The sequence below is a fragment of the Eufriesea mexicana genome, unplaced genomic scaffold, assembly GCF_001483705.2.
Source record: "Eufriesea mexicana isolate 0111107269 unplaced genomic scaffold, ASM148370v2 scaffold8034, whole genome shotgun sequence".
In the NCBI taxonomy this organism is placed as follows: Eukaryota; Metazoa; Arthropoda; class Insecta; order Hymenoptera; family Apidae; genus Eufriesea; species Eufriesea mexicana.
Genome location: NW_016915807.1, coordinates 49,852 through 72,837, shown reverse-complemented (window position 1 = coordinate 72,837; position 22,986 = coordinate 49,852). Strand labels below are relative to the sequence as shown.

Sequence of the window (22,986 nt, the reverse complement as noted above, 5' to 3'; positions counted from 1 at the left end):
AGAGACAGAGGAACATTCGTAGAAAGAGGAAGAGAGACAGAGGAACATTCGTAGAAAGAGGAAGAGAGACAGAGGAACATTCGTAGAAAGAGGAAGAGAGACAGAGGAACATTCGTAGAAAGAGGAAGAGGGACAGAGGAACATTCGTAGAAAGAGGAAGAGAGACAGAGAAAAACAGATACAAAACTGAAAATTGAGGGAGAGAGAGTGAGGAAGAAACACGTGACGAAGAGAGAAACTGACAAAAGAAGAGAGAGAGGAGGAAGCAAACACACACACACACACACAAACACAGAGAAAGAGAGAGAGAGAGAGAGAGAGAGAGAGAGAGAGAGAGAGAGAGAGAGAGAGAGAGAGAGAAAGAGCAACGGCTTGGAGCTGGAAGACAGAACACGCGAGGCACTCGAGCTTTGTTGTTGCTCCGCATTGTGTCGCTTTCGTTGTTCGCTTCCTACGTGCTTTTGTTCCCTGACAAGTGGTTCTCTCTAGCAGTCGCCTTTGCACCGGACCTATTAACGTCACCGTGAATTTCAGCCGGAACGATCCGATCAATTATCCGTTCGGCCATGAGAGGTGGAAAAATTGAACGAGATACCGGGAGGCACGAGGTCTTTGTTTATCGCGGGGTTAGATGGAATCGTTCTCGTTCGAACAGGGGAATTTATTGGGAAGCAAATGATGCAGCTGATTGATAAAATAAATAAATTCCTGTGAACATCGTGTAGAGATTGGTGGTAATTAATTTATTTAATTCATTTACCGATGACGATAGATTAAAAGTAATATAAAAATTAATGGGTGATAATAAAAATGTTAATTATTTATTGATAAGAGTTTAAAGGTGTTCCAAAATGCACGCCAGATTTGAATTTCGCGCCACTTGTGTGGCAAAGTGCTGTCAACGAGAGAAACAGATAGCGTGACAGCTGACAGCTCGGGATTGTGACGGTATTATTGTCATTTTCGTCACTAGATGAATTTCAAGTTCAAGGTGTGCTAATGTTTGACACAGATCTTTCACTTGATGATGGATCTTCGATTTTTATGGCAATTTGTAATTCGTAACTTGAAATTTTTGAATGTTTAACACTTTCACTGCCATGCACTACATAAAAATAGTACCTTCAGGGGGCCACGATAAAATTTCCATTATTATTAAGATATAATGACGAATTATCAAAAGAATGATGCAAATTATTAATGTTTTCTATTCGAAATTCTCTAGTTATTTGCGTTGTTAAAATATTAAAAAATTGGTTGGAATAAAGCAAATATAAATTTTAAAGATTAGTTATTAATATAAATTTAAAAAATTAGTTATTAATATAAATTTTTGAAATAATCGCTGAACATTGGTGACCACCATGGCTCCACTGAGGAGGCCATCGCCGATCACTGTTGACCATCGTGGCAGTCAACGTGTTAATATTAGTTAGTGGTTCTCTGCCTTCTTTTGTTACGTACCATCATCCAAATTTTGTAAATAGGTATCATTTATTCATAACTACAACTTTGTAGCTTGTGTCTATAGACTCTACTGTGTGTAACTCTAAAATATCCTATGATTTGGTCCAGCTCACGTATCACAGGTTAAGAACTGTTGGTATGAGTTACGTTTTGGAAATTTGGAATATTTTCTTTGGAATTATGTTGGATTATGTTTACGTATGCGTATCACGTAGGAGTGTTTTGTTACATTTGAAGTGGTGTTGGGGAGAAATTGCGAGGAGCCTTTTGTTGAATATCTTGTATTTTGTATCCTCTTATCTCGAATGGAACTTTGAATTTTATGTCTGTCCATATTTTATTTTTCAAAAATATTTTTTCTAATTATTTCACGTTTTTGACGCGTTACATCTTTCATGGTTTTCTGATAAATAGTAAATTGTGCATTTTGCTAGAAAAATATTCCACATTTAGCGGAATCAAATTTACATTTAAATACGAATATTATCTCTTCGGTATTGCAAAATTTATAACTTGTAAATTTTGTGTCTAATTTTGAATAGCGAGATTCGTCTTCTGAAATTGCTCTTTCGCATGATACGTTGATGACGGAATATTTTATTATACCTCTCGTGTCTAGATATTATCCTTTGAATTAATTAATAACGAAGCTCTCGAGACGGAGGTTCACGATCGCGATTAGGCCAATCGTTAAAATTGAAAGTATCCACTTACCCCGGAGCATAGTTGCAGACGTACATGACGAAGTCTCTAGACCCGAATGGGCCTTTGCCACCAGTGCAATGACTAACGCCGCAGCCAACCAGATGCGTGGCGGCCCACACGACTTGAACGTAATGGCCGATCTTGCGAAAGTTGTTTGCCTTCTTATTGCCGTATTTGAAGTCTTTGTACTCCCTGTACCACACTCTGATTGGGAAATTCCTGGAAATCGAACGATTCGTCGCGATTAATCGTAATCCAATTTTACCTGTCTCGAAACGATCATATTTCACAAATTTATGAAATTATTATAAAACGCTTATGATATTTCAAGCTTCTATAATCGCTGGACATTTATGACAGAAAAAATTATGGTTTCAAGAGCGATCAATAAAAGTCACGATTATTTGTAAATTTTTCTTTCTCAAATCGCTAGGTAAACGTAAATTTTTATTTAAACAGAATCGTTTGTTAAAATAATTTTTAATCGTGTAAAATTTATTCGTGTTAGCTGTCGAAATTAAATATTCTTCATCGATAATGATTTTATCAAAATTATTAATATTAATTTAATATTGATAACGATTAATGTCACAATGCCATCCCTTTGCTCTCCTAAATTTAATTTTTGAAACAATATTCTCTCGCCCCAAAAAAGGAAAAAAGAAAAGAAAGAGAATTTCAGCTTGTCCCATAGAAATAATTAATTTCCCTATCGATGTTGATTAACGAATTTACGTTTACGTTATCTCGTTCTCGCATTCTCTGTGCCGCCATTGTACACTCGCAGTGGAGCCGGAACACGGTTTCTTTGTCGCAGCGCGAATCGAAAGAAGCTCGGGGCGTCTGAAAGGCTTTTCAGCCCTGAGGAAGGGAATCGAGTCAATTAAAAATACGACAGACCCGCGGCGACGGTTCCATTTGGAATTGGCCGCGGCAAAGGAGAACGTGCAAGTGACATCGGTGACAATTGTTCGCTGAACATCAACAGGTGGCTCCCCGAGGAGAGCGACGAGTACGAAAGCAAGTTATCGTTAGGCAGAAATAGAACAATGCCCGTGAATCGCAACTTCGAATCGGCCGCGGAACTTTCGCGTCTGAACAATAACAGGCTGCTCTACTCGCCGTATTCTGCAGTGTGTTGCACGGTTACTCGTGAACGATGCTGAAATAGCATCAGAGTTTCCTTCTATTTTCTTTATAATTTTTATTCGAGAAAAAGAAATTTCTGATTTTATAAAAGTTACGATAATTTTGGAATTTTAATTGCGAAATGTGTTATGAAATAATAGTCCTGCTGGGGGAGGATGGTAATATTGAAATGAGGGACAGGGCGAAATTTTATATACGTGTAAATCCACGAATGTTTATTTGGAAGGTATAACAAAAATTTGAAATTATATCAGACTAATAATTCACGATATCGACAGAATTTTAATTATTATTAATATTTTTATTAATAATTTCAATTATTATTTAATTATTATTATAATTATTGTTCTTCTTATTTAATTTTTTAAATATTACACAATTGCAAATATTCTTTTAGTTTGCTTGGAAAATGGATTTTTGAACTCACAAAAGTCTCGTTCACAAGGCTAGAATAATTTTAGAATTTTAATTTTAGAATTTTAGAATTTTAATTATTTAATGATAGTCTTGCAGTAGGAAGATTATAATATTAAAGATAGAGACAGGACGAAATTTTACATAAATGTAGGTTTTGAAATATTAACTTAAAAATTATAACGAAAATATGATAATTGATAATAATGACGATAGGTATTATTATTGCAAATACTAATCATGAGGAAACTGGTATTAACGTCAGAAAAATTGCGAAATTCATGGAATTGCTAATTTTTAATATTACACGATTGAAAATGTAAGAAAAGCTTCCGTAGAACAAGTATGTCGGACTTGAGCTTTGCGATGAATTTTATCTCCGAATTAGACACGTCGACTGACCTATGACTGATCTTTCTACTGAAACTTCCTGCCGCTTGTTACGTTTAAACGAATCGTGGAGTAAATTCTAATGCTGGAAACGCTAATGGCTCATTCCAAAGAAAACTCATTTGCTCTGAAGCTACGCGAATTAACACGATGATTCGCAATATTTCCAGTCGCCATCTTTGCATTAGTGGAATTAACCGTTCAGAGTCGTATTATTTCCTTAAAAGTGAAAACAAATTTTCAAAATAAATAAAAATATTTAACAAGATATTTAATAATAACAAATTTAAGATAAAAGAAAAATAAAAATATTAGAAAGAATTTTTAAAAATCCAATTAACGAATAAATCTATGATAAAGAAGAAAACTGTCTGACAAATACCAGTTCTTTTCTACTGAAATTTCGAAACTGGAGTATAATCTAATTCCAAATCAACTGAATCAAAGAAATAAATTAAAAATAACAAACTCGCCTAATATTTAACTTAAAAAACTAACAAATAAACCAAAAATTATAAAATCATTTAATATCGAATTTCAAATACACGTGCAAGTCAATCCAAAATTATAAAGTAATTCAATATCTCTGTTCCAGTAAAATCTCACCAGTCCATGAATATTACGTTACAAAATTATATCATATCACCATTAAACAATTATTCCAGTGCTTACATAAGTAACAGTTCCCCTGTTCACCCGATATCAAACTCTACTACTGAAATTTTGAAACTATAATAAAATGCAGCTCAAAAATCACTAGGTTAATTATCGATATAAATTCAAGAATTACAAAATCACGTGATATCCTTCCTGTAATAAAATTGGTCTAATCAATGGATATTAATTAAAAAATTATTACATCGTCATCAAGTAACCATCTTATTGTATAATTTCACAGTGCAGCTTATTCATCCTTATAAAATATATTCCCTAGAAAATATATCCCTAGAAAATATATTTTATTAGGGACAAACGAATTGGAATATTCCAAGGTTTCGTGCAACAGTTAAACACTAAATTACCCGTGTTTGAAGTATTCTGTGACAACATCGCGCGAATAGATCCTTAGCTAGCAGCGATATCAGTTAACGAATTAATTGAAACGGATCGAGCTGACAATTGCAGGGAAATAAGGATCCGGTTCTCTTGGTGTTCTCCGATGCTCGAAATTGTATGCTCTGTGCAGCAGAATTCTGCGGTTACTTCAGCACCGCGGAGACAATCATCCCCTACAGCGGGAATATCTTCCTTTGGGGAACGCGAATACACTACGCGTGCAACCCGCGAAAGAAGATTCTTCGATGTCAATTTGAATAATAAAGAATTTTAAGACCCACGAGCTTTCGCTAGAGGAAAGTTTGTCAACCCCGGAATAAGATATTGTCATGCTTTTAGCGATTTCGCGTATGCACGAGTTCCGGAATTTCGCGATATCGCGGTGGCACTTGCGAATTTGGCAGCTGGGGTATGGAATGGAGAGTCGAGATGGGGAATTTGCAGGAGACGGTATTGGGGTGTGTGTATGTTAGAAGATTATTGTAAAAATTGGAATGTTTGGAAAATAAGAAATTTGAAAATTAAGAAATTCGGAAGTTCGGGTGCTTGAAAGTTCGGGAAATTGAAAATTCAAGAATTTGGGAATTCGAAAATTTAAAAATTCGAGAATTTGGAAGTTTAAAAATTGTAGAATTTAGGAATTCGGAAATTTGAGAGTTCGGTAATTTGAAAACTAGGAAATTTAAACATTCGATAGTTTAGAAACTTGGAAATTTAAAAATTTGGGATTTGAAAATGCGGAAATTTGAGAATTCAGTAATTTGAAAACTCGGAAATTTAAAAATTTGGAAGTTTAGAAACTTGTGAGCTTGAAAATTCGGAAATTTAGAAACTTAGAAACTTGAAAATTTTGTATTCGAAAATTTGAGAATTTGGGACTTGAAAATTCGAAAATTTGAGAATTCGTTAATTTGTAAACTCAGAAATTAAAATATTCGGAAGTTAAGAAACCTGAAACCTTGGGATTTGAAAATTCGGAAATTTGAGAATTCGGTAATTTGAAAACTCGGAAATTTTTAAATTCGGAAGTTTAGAAACTTGAAAACTTAAAAATTTAGGATTTGAAAATTCGGAAATTTGAGAACTCGAAATCTAGGAAATTTGAAATTTGGAAATTTGGAAGTTCGAAGACTCGAAGATTTAAAAATTTGAAGATTCGCTTATATCAAAACTGAAAAGTCCCTAATAAAACTAATATAATCTACATACCACAGACATAATTAGGATATTCCTATCAAAATTACATTTGAATAAGTGTATTAAAAAGGAACGTTACAAAAATATTCATAACCTACATATAGTCGCATCCTTTCGATTCAGAAAAATAGATCGACGAATATTGGTTAAACGTCTGACATGCTTGCTGATTCATTTTAACCCTAAATCGTCGGAAACATTTCTGTCTGAACGATAACGGGCTATTCCACTGAAACTCCACGGTCTTGGCCATCTTCAAACGAACCTTAAAATAAATTCAAAGGTACAAGACGCTGCGGCATCTCTTTTCCTCGGAAACTTGATTACCTTAAAATTCGATAACGTAACTCGATACTTGTAATATTTTCATGAATTTCATCCTGTCCTTTGTTCTCGTCGAGAAACGTGAAGGATTAACTTAAGCTGATATGCATATGATTGCCCATAATGCAATATATAATTTTACCCAAAAACTAGGAATATTTCAATATTAAACGACTGTTCGTATTAAAAAGAATTTTCATTAATAATATAATAATAATATTAATATTATAATAATTGATAAAAAATATTGATAAATTGATATAAAAATTTTATCAATTATTTGTCATATTACAGCTTCTATAACGCGAAATATCCAGAAATGAAGTTAATTAAGAATTTAATTGTTATAAAAATTAAAAGGATAAATTATTTAATTTTATTTAGCATAGAAATAGAAATATTAAGCCTGGAAGATATCATTAAGTTGCTTTTCTGAATTTGCTAATAAATTCCAGTAGAAATAAATACTATAGCACTTACCAAAGCATCCTCTCCGTTGAAATGAAGATATTTTGTCCACTATGCCCGAGACCATCCAAATGTAGGCCAGTTGCATTGTCGTGCACCAGTCCAAGGCATTTATCGGCCCATCTCTGTGCAGCTTTTTCCAAGCCTTGATGCCATTTCTGAAACAATAATACAACGATTTTCCAATTATTTTTATACGATCGTGGAAAATAACCGAAATTTACGCTCGAATATCTGAAAACGATATCTGTTTCTCAGAAATTTGTTTCTCGGTTATGTCGTACAGTAAATTCAGGACATTGTGTGAGAAATTAGTCTAATGGAAAGAGAATAATATGAAACTTTCATTCAAGCATATTATTTTCAAATGAATCGTGTCTGGATAAATTTTAGGTTAATAATAAATCGTAATAATTTAACAAATCAGCGATTTTAAAACACTCGTGTATTTTCAAAATTTTCAAAATTTATTCGAAAAATATAGGAGTTACGAATCTTACGATCTACTACCAAGAATAAAACATCCCTTCGAAATCCAATTTCATCCCTTTAATCAAGACTCATTTGCATACACTTAGCGACACGAAATTTATAAAAATTTATCCAAGGTTTGTGATTTCTTTATTTTTCAAACAAAAGCGACAATAGTGACTTTCGATTCGCGACGCAAAATAAGAAAAGAAAAATCACTTTGAAATCCAAATTTTACCCGTCTAATCACGACTCATTTGCATACACTTAGCGACACGAACTTGATAAAAATTTATCCAAGGTTCGAAGTTCCATTATTTTTCAAACAAAAGCGACAATGACGACTTTCGATTTGTGACACAAAATAAGAAAAGAAAAATCCCTTTAAAACCCAATTCCACCCCTCTAATCACGACTCATTTGCATACACTTAGCGACACGAAATTTATAAAAATTTATCCAAGGTTCGTGGTTCCTTTATTTTTCAAATAAAAGCGATAGTAGTGACTTCCGATTCGCGACGCAAAATAAGAAAAGAAAAATCACTTTGAAATCCAAATTTTACCCGTCTAATCACGACTCATTTGCATACACTTAGCGACACGAAATTTATAAAAATTTATCCAAGGTTCGTGGTTCCTTTATTTTTCAAATAAAAGCGATAGTAGTGACTTCCGATTCGCGACGCAAAATAAGAAAAGAAAAATCACTTTGAAATCCAAATTTTACCCGTCTAATCACGACTCATTTGCATACACTTAGCGACACGAACTTGATAAAAATTTATCCAAGGTTCGAAGTTCCATTATTTTTCAAACAAAAGCGACAATGACGACTTTCGATTTGTGACACAAAATAAGAAAAGAAAAATCCCTTTAAAACCCAATTCCACCCCTCTAATCACGACTCATTTGCATACACTTAGCGACACGAAATTTATAAAAATTTATGCAAGGCTCGTGATTTCTTTATTTTTCAAACAAAAGCGACAGTAGTGACGTTTGATTCGTGACTCAAAATAAGAAAAGAAAAATCCCTTTGAAACCCAATTTCACCCCTCTAATCACGACTCATTTGCATCCACTTGCCTTCAGAAATTTAGCCAAGACCCAGGGTCCCTCGGCCAAACGAAAGCGACTGTAACCAAGTGGCACTTCGTTTATTCCAAGTCCGGCCGTTAATTTTCTCCCCGGTAACGTCTTAACGCGGGCGATCCAACTTACCCTCGTAAAAATTTATAACCCCCGACGACCTCGTGATACCCCACGCGTTCCACGCTCAACTCCCTTGCGCCATCTTCTGCGGATCACTTTTCTCCCGAGGCTTACCAATTCCGTGCATGTATACCGGTATATTCACTACACCGCGAAGATTAAAACCAGACGGGGGTGGATGTGCACGGTACGCTCGTAACGAGTCGTACATAAAGGGGTGTTTATTAAAATCTACGCGTTATTAGAGAATAGTAAAGACGCCTGTCTTCGGTTTACGAGTTCAGGGGTCAGCGTGAATTCCTGAAATTAAAGTTTCACTGATTTTGATTTATAATTTCCCGTCTTGTGTTCACGTGAATAATATCGCGTGTACGCACGTGTATGTGACACTATAGTGAAATCTATTGAGATTTATAATTTCGTATTTTCGTGTTTAATTTCGTGTAAATTGAATTTTGCAATATTTCCTGACATTTTTATTTGCATTGCATTTTGCACAATGCCACGCAAAATTATTAGCTTTGAATAATAGTATTTAGGATGTTTATTAAAATCTACGTGTTATTGGAGAATAGTAAAGACGCCTATTTTCGGTTTACAAGTAATTGAAGTTTCACTGATTTTGACTTTAATTTTCCGTCTTGTGTTCACGTGAATAATATCGCGTGTACGCACGTGTATGTGACACTATAGTGAAATCTATTGAGATTTATAATTTCGTATTTTCGTGTTTAATTTCGTGTAAATTGAATTTTGCAATATTTCCTGATATTTTTATTTGCATTGCATTTTGCACAATGCCACGCAAAATTATTAGCTTCGAATAATAGTATTTAGGATGTTTATTAAAATCTACGCGTTATTGGAGAATAGTAAAGACGCCTATTTTCGGTTTACAAGTAATTGAAGTTTCACTGATTTTGACTTTAATTTTCCGTCTTGTGTTCGCGTGAATAATATTTTGTGTATGTGTGTGTGTGTATATATATATATGTGACACGATAGTGAAAATTTTTGAGATTAATATTTCCGTGTTTTTGTGTTTAATTTCGTGTAAGTTGAATTTTGTAATAATTTCTGATATTTTTATTTGCATTGTATTTTAAAGAATGCCACGCAAAATTATTTGCATTAAGCAATAGTATTTGGGGTATTGCGAATAAATAAAATTTATTAGTAGAATCGATAACATTTCCCTACCATCGTTGTACGATATATTCTCTATACATTTTTCGATCTGTAAATATCCTTCCATTTATTTAATTCACATATTCTGTCAGTGACAGAGCCTGCAACGATATTCCGAAACAAGGTTCAAAAGGGGAGGCATTTATTTCAAATCCGTTTCAGGGACTACTATTTTAAATATTTTTTGAAATATTCACGACGGAAATGTGTATTTAATCCCGAGAAACGTGGAAAATAAAAGAGATGTACGCTCTTCGGTTGCTGTAATTGGAAAAGGAAGAAAATTTCAGCGAGAAAGTTTCTGATTAAGCGAGAACGATTAAGCGGCGCACTTACGATTGTCAGGTGAAAAGTCCGACTTTCTTCGGATAAAGAAGGCAGAGCAGAAGCATGTTACCGAGTACAATTACTCCGATTAGCTTGCGTCCACGTAGTCAAAATAATTACACATCGCGATGCGTTAAAGGAATAAACCCCTGCGTCTAACGAACGAAATCCAATTTTGAAATAAAATTGAGTTTAATTCGAATTCAATAGACAGTTCAAATGAAATTGGAAACTGAGCACGTCACGAGTTCGCAATGGGTATTAAAATCAAACGTAATCCGGGAAATTGGTCTCCGTTGAGAATTTAATTCTTCGTATTTCTTTCGTGCAATTTCCAGCAAAACAATTACCCCTCTTTATCCAATTTTCGAATTTATTATTCCTCTCGTCGCAAATACAATTTTCCTGATAACACGTTAGATATTGTAATATGGGTATTGTAATATGAGTATTATAATTACGGTACTGTAATTAGGGTATTGTGATTAGACTATAGCAGTAAGGGAATTATAATTAGGTTATTGCAATAAAGGTATTGCAATAAGGGTATTGTAATAAGGGTATTGTGATTAGGGTATTGTAACAAGGGTATTGTGGTTAGGGTATTGTAACAAGGGTATTGTAATAAGGGTATTGTAATTAGGTTATTGTAATGAGGGAATTATAATTAGGCTATTGTAATAAGGGTATTGTGATTAGGGTATTGTAACAAGGGTATTGTGATTAGGGTATTGTAACAAGGGTATTGTAATAAGGGTATTGTAATTAGGTTATTGTAGTGTCGGAATTATAATTAGGCTATTGTAATAAGGGTATTGTGCTTAGGGTATTGTAACAAGGGATTGTGATTAGGGTATTGTAATAAGAGTATTGTAATTAGTGTATTGCAATTAGGCTATTGTGGTGAAGGAATAATAATTAGGCTATTGCAATAAGGGTATTGTGATTAAGGTACTGTAATAAGCGTATTATAATTAGGGTATTGTAATAAGTGCATTGTAATTAGTGTATTGCAATTAGGCTATTGTGGTGAAGGAATAATAATTAGGTTATTGCAATAAGGGTATTGTGATTAAGGTACTGTAATAAGCGTACTGTAGTAAGGGTATTGTAATTAGTATATTGCAATTAGGCTATTGTAATGAGGGAATAATAATTAAATTATTGCAATAAGGGTATTGTAATAAGTGTATTGTGATTAAGATATTGTAACAGGGATATTGTAATTAGAGTATTGTAACAAGGGTATTGTAATTAGAGTATTGTAATTAGGGTACTGTAATTAGGCTATTGTAATAAATATTCCTTACATAATTAAAATTATTAAAATCAGAAATCGAAGAAGAAGAGGAATCACACTCGAAACAGTCATTCCGATAAGATTCACTTTTCAGAGTTACGAAGGTAGCCAACTTCCAGTTAAAATAATTGAACTTTCCCAAAGTTTCGCCTAAACGTCTAACGGAAGTTTCGGAAGATCGGCCGAACTTGCTACGAATGGAATCTCGGGAAAAATTACGTAACTCGATGCCGAGTAGCAGAAATTTAGCTTCGAAATAGACTCCTGGTCTTCGAGGCGAAGGTTATGAACATCGATCGCGGTTTCATGGAAAAAGGAAATTTAAGTGCGAACCCGTGTAAGTTACAACCGGCCTAGAGATCGGTGATTCGAAGGAAAATAGTCTCGTCACGGAGTAAAAGGGTCGAGGATCGACCGGATCATGCAGATAAACTTGATCCTTCGGAAAATATGAGAAAATTGAGAAAATATCAGAAAAATGGGAAAAGAAGAAAGAAAAATAGAAATAATCCGAAATATTTCATTCTGACAATTTTTAATAATTCAGTCAGAACGACAAATATTACAGAAATAAAATATTTATAATTGGAATTTCGTTTTTCCGTCAAAAAACAAATTTTGGGTAAATATAGTTCTTTACTGCGATTCGAAAATTCAAATTTTAAAATAGTTAATATATTCCATTATTAATAATCTACCATTATTCTAGTACCATGCTGTCAATTCGTAGCGGTATTTATTTTTTTAATCATTAGATCAATAAATTAATTAACACAAAATAAATTAAACTAAAAATTGGACATCTAAATAATTTCCATTATTATAAGGGGTATAAAAAAATGTCTAAAATGAGAAAAAGAATTCTTCTGTGACACGTTGAAAAATTGCTCAAGGCGAGAGATGTTAGATTAATCAATTTAAATGAGACACCCTGTATATAAAATTTTTCTGTATTTTCTTAAGATATTCAAATATTATTATAAACAGAGAGAGTTATTTCTTCTTTGGGATTTTCTTTAGGTATGAATTAAAAAAAAAAATAATAATAATAATAAATAATAAGAAATAAATAACAGAAAATAATAATCAATTTAAACGAGACACCGTGCATATAAAAATTTTCTATATTTTGTTAAAATATTCAAATATTATTATAAACAGAGAGAGCTATTTTTTCTTTGGGAATTTCTTTAGTTATGTATTAAAAAAAAATAATAATAATAATAAATAATAACAATAAAATAATAATAAATAAATAAATAATTGACAATGCTAATAAAATAATAAATAATAATAATGAAATAATAATAAATAATATATAACACATATTTCAATTGATAATTTCTGAACCCATAACTCGAACAAAATGAAACGAATGGGAATAGAAATTGGAAAGACGTAAATTCAAAAATACGTGGGCGAAATTTGCGCGCAAGTATCGGGATATTATTATAAACGGAAGTAGGTGACTATTTTTTAGTTTACACGCTGTTAGACAATGAGAAATGGATACGTGGGCGAGGATGTTGACGGTTTTCGTGGGAACGAGGGCAGCAGAGCTTTAAATAACCCAACCTTCGCTTTTATACCACTGCCATTCATAAATTCGACGATATCGATGACTGAAATATTGCGGCGAATAAAATATCACCGTGGACCCGTCAAATAAGAATCTTAAAATATGAACTCCTCGCGTGCAATATTAATCGTGTCATATATAGCCGCCTGTTTTCTACGCTCCTGAGATATCGTCGTCTCCGCGTTGGAAATGCTTCTTGTCAACACACAGGATTCTGGCGAAATAAAACCACGTAAAAAGTACCTTTATACCGTATCTCTGATATTACACGTTGATATAACGAGAAAATAAAACGACAAATATTTACAAAATTAAAAATCTTAATTTATTATACGTGAGCTATGGCGGGAGAGAGTAGCCATTGCAGTCGAAGATCTATTTATCCTTTATCGTTAAAATAAACGGTAAATAAGTGTGCAATATTATCTGAGTTGGCTGAGTCAACTTTCCAGCATCCACCGATTTCATCCCTTAACTCGTGAAAAACACTATAACTACCGATATGCAATAACAGACATAGATAATAGTAATTACTGTAAGTAAATATATTAATTACAATTTTAATATCTTGATAGGAGTTAATATTAATTTTTCTTTCGTCCCCCTTTAAGTAGTTTTATGTTCCTATAATAATTTAATAGGAAAGAATAATTTAATTTTTAATAAGTAATTTTTGATAATAAACATAGATAATAGTAATTACAGTGGTATCACAAAAATAAGTAAATATATTAATTACAATTTTAATATCTTGATAGGAGTTGACATTAATTTTTCTTTTTTCTTTTCTTAAGTAATTATATGTTTCTATAATAATTTAATAAGAAAATTTAATTTTTAATAAATAATTTTTAATAATAGACATAGATAATAGTAATTACAGTGATACCACAAAGATAAATAAATATATTAATTACAATTTTAATATCTCGGTATGAGTTGACATTAATTTTCCTTTTTAAAAATTTCTTTCATATGTCTATTAATAAATGAATAATAAAAGTATTGTTTAATAATTGTAAACGTAATAGTAATAATAATAACAAGCATTACTATGCAATTTACTCACACTTGAGTACTTTACAGCACCCCTGAAAAAGGATCATTACATTTTTAAGTTTAATCAAATTTAAATTTACGTTTTCAACATATATAATCGTTGCATTTATTATCTTGATATATCTATTAATAAATGAATAATAAAAATGTTGTTTAACAATTGTAAACGTAATAACAATAATAATAATAAGCGTTATTATACAATTTACTCACATTTAGGTACTTTACAGCACCCCTGGAAAGGAATCATTATATTTTTTACTTTAATCAAATTTAAATTTGCCAATTCGAGTAAAGAGAAATTTCAAAATTTTCTGGAATAAAAGAGAAAAAGAGTAAAACACCTTATTAAAGAAATTGTTCTTTTATTTTGCTACATGTGTGTGTGTGTGTATGGGAAGAATGCGAGAAGTAAAGAGTTTCGCGAATTGCAGTGCAAGCGATATTACACGATGGAGAAGTTCCTAATTCTCCGTTTCACTTTATGGCTCGCGTGCTCGGAATTTGCGAATGGGATGCGAATATTTGTGAATTACGATAAATCCTTTTCGCGAGAGGGATTACTGCCGTGTTCGTTTCGCCCCGGATAACGGCCCACGTGCGTAGAATCCGTGAATGGCGCAGGGAAGTTTGTAAATTGCGTTAGCTTCGAAGAGTTACGGAGTTGGGAGAAATGCAGGTCGGGGATGGTAGTTCGATAGTGGCGGAATTGCGAAAAATTACGCAGATTTCCGAGAGTTATGCAGTTTTTCGCGCGCTTCAAGCCCGCTTTATGGCAGCGAAACTTTCGCAGCACTGCGAAAGTAATTGTTTGCCACGGTGTTAGAGAGAGAGACTGCGGCGCGAGAGGAGATCGGGCTAGATAAATATTAATGTGCCGAAATTGAAAAGTTGAAGATTTCCAAGTTTCAAAGCTGTGGAACTTCGGATAGCGGAATTTAAATTACGATTGCTCGAGTCACAGAATTTCTATAGTATCGAACGTTTTGAAATTCAAAATGCGGAATTTAAAGTTGCAAAGACCCATGATTCCTCGGGGCTAGGAAGCATTAAAGCATGCTGGAAGACAAAAGTGCTGTATAGAACTTGCAATACTTGGGAAATAAAAATATTCTAGCCTTGTTGATTTATTTTTATTTCAAAAACATTTATTTCAAACCTATCGATTAGGTGTGAATATTTTAATTAATAAATTGTGAATATCTTATTCCTTGAATACTATACTTTTCACAAAATCAAGGTTGATTTTCATCGAAATAAAAATTTAATTATATACCTAATTATTTTTATTATAAATATTTGTACGTAATAATTAAAATATTTAGGTGCATATCACATGTACATAGGTCTAACGCTAACTTACTGAAACTGAAAAATGATAGTGATTTGTGATTTATTAAACTAGATACACATTTCTACACGTTATAATTAAATTATTTATTTCCATGCCATTTGTGTCACTTCAATTGTTATTATTCACGTGCGGTACATTTAACATACATCACGGGTCAGTAATTATAACGTTAAATTACTGAAATTCAAACAATGATATTAACGTTTAATGTAGCAAAATGTGGGAAAATTTGAAATTCACGTAAACGCGGAATGCTGTGCTTCGCGAATAATTTTCAAGTGTATATAAAATTCTGTACACACAGCTGAACTATCTCTTGTATGTGGATACGAATACCATAATTAATAAATTAACTGATATAACGAATTATAATAAAATAGAGATAAATAACAAATTTGTCGAAAGACAAAATTATACATTGTCGCTTTTCTTACAAAGCATCTCCAATTTTTGGAAACGATATAAAACAGTTGACAGCTGCAATGAGCCAAGCCTTCATTCTTTTTAAGGAACTATTTAAAAATTAAATTTATTAATTTTTAATTTAGAAAAATTTAATAATGTAATGAAATGAGAAAAATAATTATACCTGAAATAAATGCAATTAAAGATATTAATAATTTATTTTTTACTATGGTTCCATGGTACCATGGTTCACGTTGAACACGAAAACTCTTGTATCAGATTGTTTACAGAAAATGTTTATGCACAAGAAATGAGTCAATTTGACCCACATCCGTCAAAATAGGTATATCACATATGGATTTTTGGAACTAAGGAGTGGAGAGCAGAAGGAAAAACCTAACCTAAGCCCAAAAGCCAAACCCAGTGATAACAAATTCTAGCCAATTTTAAATAAATATTTAAAGCTATTGTACTATATTACAATTATCCAAAACATTTCTAGCAATCTCTAAAATAAATCTCCACCTTCTCCAAACCTTCCCAACCACCAAACTTAACTTAAGCCCAAAAGCTAAACCCAGTGATAACAAATTCCAGCCAATTTTAAATAAATATTTAAAGCTAGGTTATACTCCTGTATTAAATTACAAGTATCTAAAACATTTCTAGCAATCCCTAAAATAAATTTCCATTTTCTCCAAACTTCCTCAACCACCAAACCTAACCTAAGCCCAAAAGCTAAGCCCAGTGATAACAAACTCTAACCAATTTTAAATAAACATTTAAAGCTATTGTACTAAATTACAATTATCTAAAAAATTTCTAACAATCCTCAAAATAAATCTCTACTTTCTCCAAACCTCCTCAACCACCAAACCTAGCCCAATCCCAAAAGCTAAGCCCAGTGATGACAAATTCTAGCCAATTTTAAATAAATAAAGTCAGATTACACTCCGGTACTAAATTACAATTATCCAAAAAATTTCTAGCAATGCCCAAAATAAATCTGCACTTTCTCCAAACCTTCTCAACCGCAACCACAGCAACACCCCTAAAAACCAAAGCGAGTAACAAGAAACTCCAGTTCACCTTCCACATCCCCTATATTAGCCAGGGCACATTCAAGCAGAGCTCGTCATTCGTCCCACAGTCTGTGAGCCGAAACAGCGCAGTCAAACGAGACGGTAACCCCGAGCAATAACCAAAACCACCCCTTCATAAGTAACCAGTGACTCTCCCTCTCTGTCGTCCTTACGGCTGTGAATGAATCAATTGCATCTCACCGGCGAGTCGTGGCGAATTGGATTATTTTTGAAGAGTGGCAAACGAAGGGAGTTAGCCTAGGAGACTATACTCGCAGCTTTGAACACTCGCACTGGATCGTTGGCCGTTTGTGCGAGTGGAAACATTTGTAACAGGCGTCGGTTTAACGATCCCTGGCTCCTCTCCTCTCCTCTCCTCTCCGCGACGCACGAATTCCCTCTCAACGAGGCAATGAGCCGCGTTTTCTTGCCTAAAAAACCGAGCAGTTGCTTTTGTCGCGACTGCTAACGAGGCGTGGATGAAGCACAAAGGGGTTCCTCTGGGTCGAGCCTTCATTTCATAAAATCCACCCCCGCCAGTGACTCTGTTACGCGAGTGTAACCGAGACCTCTGTGCTATGTGATCTTTTCATATTATTTTTCCAACCTTTCTCTCTGCTCTTTTTCGCCTTTTTCGGCTCTCGTAGCTTTTGTCGTTCGAGTGTCGCTCTAAGTTTCATCCTGGTTTATACTTATTAACGAGTTATTCTTTCCCGATCGATAACGTTACATCTACATCGACGAGGCCTTTTATTAGATTAAAATTTAACCAAGTGCACAAAAGGCTATTTAACACTAGATTTACGGAGTGACCCAATTGGACTCATTAAAAATTTGATTACTATATATATATAAAACTTCAATATTATTTTTGAAAAACATATGTTGGTATTTAGTTACGTAATGAAATATATGTAAATGTTGATTTCTCTCCTCCGCAGACCCCTTCATTTCGCATTATCGAATATGGTACACCTATTTTTACAGTTGTGAGCCAATTTGACTCGTAAAATGATTTAACAGTTAATCGCATAACACGTGGAATTTATAGCTTACATCAGGTCTGAGCAACTTTCGCAACCATTTATAAAAGCAAGCCTAATAAAACAGTTTTACTACCAAGTTCGAAACATAAAAATATAATAATTGAAAAAATAAAAGACTTATTCTGGAAACGGTAACATTTTATAATTGCACCAAGTATGGCGAGGATATGCTTGACCAAATGGCGCGAAAATATAGCGTTGAAGCAGGCTCTCGCAGATGGCCTCTACGAGTTTTCTATAACATTTTAGACTTGGCAGCTGTCAATGCTTGGATTCCGTATAAAGAGACTGCTCGATTAAATATTTCGAGAAAAGATTTTATTTTCCAATTAGCTGAAGAGCTGAGAAGTAAATATAGAGAAGATGTCGAGAACACTTCCATTCCATTGACAAAAATTCATACTACTGACGCACGAAGAATTGTCAAGTTCGAGAATCGTGTAATAGAAATAGATGTAAGAGCCTTTGTACTAAATGTAATAGAAATGTTCGCGGAAAATGTATCTCAAAAACAGAGTTTATACGTGAAAAATGTTTTGGATGAATTTTTTAATAATAAATCTTCCATTTAAATTGATTTACAACTATTTTCTTCGCAAAAGAACTTCAATCTCATCCAATGGAGCGTTTATCTTATTGGTGGTCATTAACTGTCAATTTTCATTCAATTTTTACAATTGTAACTAGTTCAAACGCTTCTGTCACCAATGACCATCGTGACAGTCAAAGTGAGAAATGTCAAACATTACCACACCTTGAACTTGAAATTCATCTATTGGCGAGGTTGACTATGATGCCATCACAACCCTGAGCTGTCAGTTGTCAAGCTTTCTGTTTCTCTCGTTGACAGCGCTTTACCACACAAATGGCGCGAAATTCAAATCTCGTGTGAATGTTGAGATACCCTTTTCGAGAAAGCAAGACTAGTCATATATGACCAACGTGGCAATCAAAGTGTTACGAAAATTGACACTTTGACATTAAATAGAAGAAAATTATTTTTCTAAGACCCTTCTCTCATTTACTCGCTCACTGACAGCGTGCATACAGGTTTAAAGGGCAGAAGGTGTAAAAACGCATGGCAAATCATGCCCGTTTCCACTCGCAATTAAATTTCCAATTGCGTCCACGTCGAAACGACGAATGCACTAGTTCGTCACGAAATCAATCTCGTTACCAGAGCGTTTTGTTCATTCAACATCCGAAACAATTACTTCGCGTTTGCGATTAAACACGCTGCCACTATCGCAGCAACGGATTGTATCGTTGCCGTGGGTGCTTTATGGCCCGCGTCGAATGATGAATTTTAAGTTGATTGCCGGTAAAACCAAAATGGACGATCGTTACGTTGTTTCACGGATATTTCGTGCTATTACGGTTAATGCATAATAAATAATCTCATAAGTCATCTCCCCCCGGTGCTGATTATTCACGGGCAACGCATTAACGATGATGAATCCCCGCGGTTAAAGTACCGGCATTCGTTATTGTCAAATAACGTCGGGACGTGCGATTGTTCCGCGTACAAACTCTCGATCCATTTAATTAGTCGCGGCCAGGGAAATTTGAAATTTTAATCAACACACGGAAAGTTGCAAACTATCGCTTGATTTTCGATTGATATTAACGCGTCGTAAATAACGGCTCTCATTTTTGGCACCTTTTTCGTTGTCACTAAATATACTATGACCTAGGGTAACAATTTCCTAATTTTTATTCAAAATCCTGGATTCAAGTTATCGCTCTGATTACTTGGATTGATTAATTGCGACAATATTTTCTATTTTATATTTTATTTTTCGAGATCTTGTTTTATTTCTTCGTCTACCAGTCATTTGACTGGTTATGGTAGATTTAGTGTTGAGATAGGTCGGGTTTTGGATTGTCTTTTAAATCTGGAACCGTCGACTTGTTAATACTAGATTGCCGGAGCGAGTCAATTTTTATTACTATATATATAGAGAGAGAAATTTAAATAATTTTTTTGAAATATATATTGGTTTTTCATAGAATTATAAAATGTATTCTTTTATTTTTTTATTTTATTTTTCACATTCTAATTATTTATTTCAAAATAATTGGACTGTCTTGTCGCTGAGTATGGCTTTTAGGGCTGTTGATGCGATTGAAAAGATATGGGAAAAATGAAGATTCTTTGTTTTAAAAATAATTGGATATGTTTAGAATAGTTCAGAGTACAATATAGCTCGAAATATTTACTTAAAGTACCGGACAGTGAAGTTAAATTATAGTTCATAGTTGTAGTTAAATTATAGTTGAGATGAAATTTAAACTTTCGTCGCATGGAATTTTTTATTCCTGTAATGCGCAATGAGAAAAAATGTGGAATAGAACTTTCAGTGATATTTCCCAAACCGAATGCTGGGAATAAAATCGAAGGGAAATAACATTGTTTATAGGGAAAGTAGTTTTGTAGCCCTGTTTATGTAAACTGCAGTTCGTTCGTAAAGTTTAATGTCGGTTCTACTAGGATAAACATGATCCGAAAGTAATTTCCATTTTCGCGATAAAGCCAACGGAATATCGAGTAGTTTCGCCTTTTCCTCTTTTTTTATTCCTTTTATTTATTTATTTATCTTTTTCGACTAAAAAGGGATTCTGATAATCGTGAGCGAGGAAACGAGGATATCGTTTACGCGGAATGCGACCGAATGTGATCGAAGGATTAATGCTGATTTAAAACATTGGCGCTGATTTTACAAACGAAATCGAGGGAAAAAAGTTGCGACGTAGAGAAGAATTTTAATTAAAATTGCTCGCACTTTTAATTCGAGAGAAATAATTTTCTATCGAAAAAATTAATAATAACATAGACTAAAGGAATTGTTTATTATATACTATACGTGATAATTATAAATTGCAGAAAATATAATTATCCAAAATCAATAAAAAAAATTATAAATATTAAGGCCTTTCGATTAAAAAGTTTTTAATCTTCCAAGCTGTTAATTTTTATCTACTTAGGTATTAATTTAAAATTCTAAAACTTTCTTTATAGCATGAAAATATATTACAACGACACATAAAGAATATAAGATAAATTAGAAGCACCTTTACCATACATGTACAAAAGAATTTTAAAAAGAATTTGAAAAAAAATTCTTATAATTAATTATAATGTAATACACAATTAAATAACAAAAATGAACTAGCGATTAAGTATTGAAAATCGAATTGAAACTGTCCACATACTCAATAATTTCTAAGTAACCTAATTAATTATTTTTAATTACAAATTAAATGAATTAAATTCACCAATTTATTAAAAATTCCATTTCTACGAATAAATTATAATTTTATTTTAATTTAAATTTTAATATTATAAATTTAATGTGAGAACAGATAACAATTTAAGATGGTAATATATTTTCCATATTTCTTCAAACACTCGTTCCACAGACAAAAATGAATTAAATTAAATTCACCTTACTATTTCTGAGAATAAATTATATCTCTAAAAATAACAATTTAAGATAGTAATATATTTTCCATATTTCTTCAAACACTCGTTCCACAGACAAAAATGAATTTATCCGTGATATTTCTGGAAACCAATATTACGTGATACATTCCTGATAACCCATTAACACATTTACCATTGAAACCTGACCATACCTGCCTTGCAAACCACATTTCACGATAAACAACCCTTCCGTTTCCAAACATCGATCTAGTCCACACCTATTCACACTCCTCAAAATTATCCGTAGTCAGAAAACGAAGATCCATTTCAACGACCACTCGATGGAAACTCCATTACGTGGCAGGACCACGATCCTCGACCCGGAATGAAGATCGCACCGATCGTCCTAAACGCGATCGAACGTGATTTCTATGGAAAGGTGCCCCGAAGGAACCGCGACGGTCCCATCTGGCCGAGTGCTCGAAAATTATCGAAATCGACGGAACTTCAAAGCGACTGAAAATGCCAGCTCGAGGCGTGGGTGACGAAAGCGAGCTCCCTTTATCAGAGTTATGACCCCGTAATACGCGACCACATGAAACGACCCAGCATTTCTTTAACAAAGAGGGTTGAACTCGAGGTGAAGGGTCTTTGTTCTTCCTTTTTCGTAATTAACTATTTTCTGGTTTAACTGGAGATTAGTGGTGGACAATAATAGGTGATATTAGGTTAGGTTAGGTGGTACATGAATTTGATAGATGATAAAATTTAAGTGCGATTCGTGGAATTTTTAAAATTCCAAAAAAAGATTGCTTAAGAAATAAACAAGAATTTTTAATAATTTCTAGCGATTTTCAAATCAAGTGTACACTCGAAGAATTATTTCATTATTTTTAATTATTTTATATATATTCATAATCAATATTTCTAATTAAAATCGTAGAAATTTTCCTTATATAACGTTAATCACAAAATCATAGTTTAAATTTGGACTAGCTTGTGCTACCTAATTAACAAGTCACGAGTAACCCAGGATTACTAATTTTACAATGTATCGCCAAATTATACTTAACAATCATGAAATTAGTATTCTTTATTTACTCGCGTTTTATCAATTAATTATGTAAAACCAATTCTATTTTAATTCAGTTTAAATAATAAATAATAAATAATAAACAGAAACAATTCGGTCACAAATTCAAAAAGAAAAAGAAACGAATTTTTGGACTGCGAATATCATAGAATAACTGCGAGTATACCATAGGGGAACAACGAAAGTTGGGAGTTAAAGTTAAACGAAAATCCCGAAAGTGTAACCGAAAAAACCGGTGGCTATGCTGCGTGTATATAGAGAGGAAGCCGAGCTG

General features: G+C 33.2%; 1 protein-coding gene across 1 annotated transcript in view; it reads right to left on the bottom strand.

Annotated features, from left to right (window-relative positions):
• LOC108552767 (cysteine-rich secretory protein 2) overlaps positions 1–22,986 on the bottom strand; it is a 59,173-nt gene that overhangs the window by 19,697 nt on the left and 16,490 nt on the right. The window contains exons 3-4 of the mRNA XM_017907426.1: positions 7,183–7,328; positions 2,182–2,391 (exon numbers count right to left, since the gene is read on the bottom strand). Coding sequence (XP_017762915.1) covers positions 2,182–2,391; positions 7,183–7,328 — 356 coding nt within the window. The remainder of the gene's footprint in view (positions 1–2,181; positions 2,392–7,182; positions 7,329–22,986) is intronic.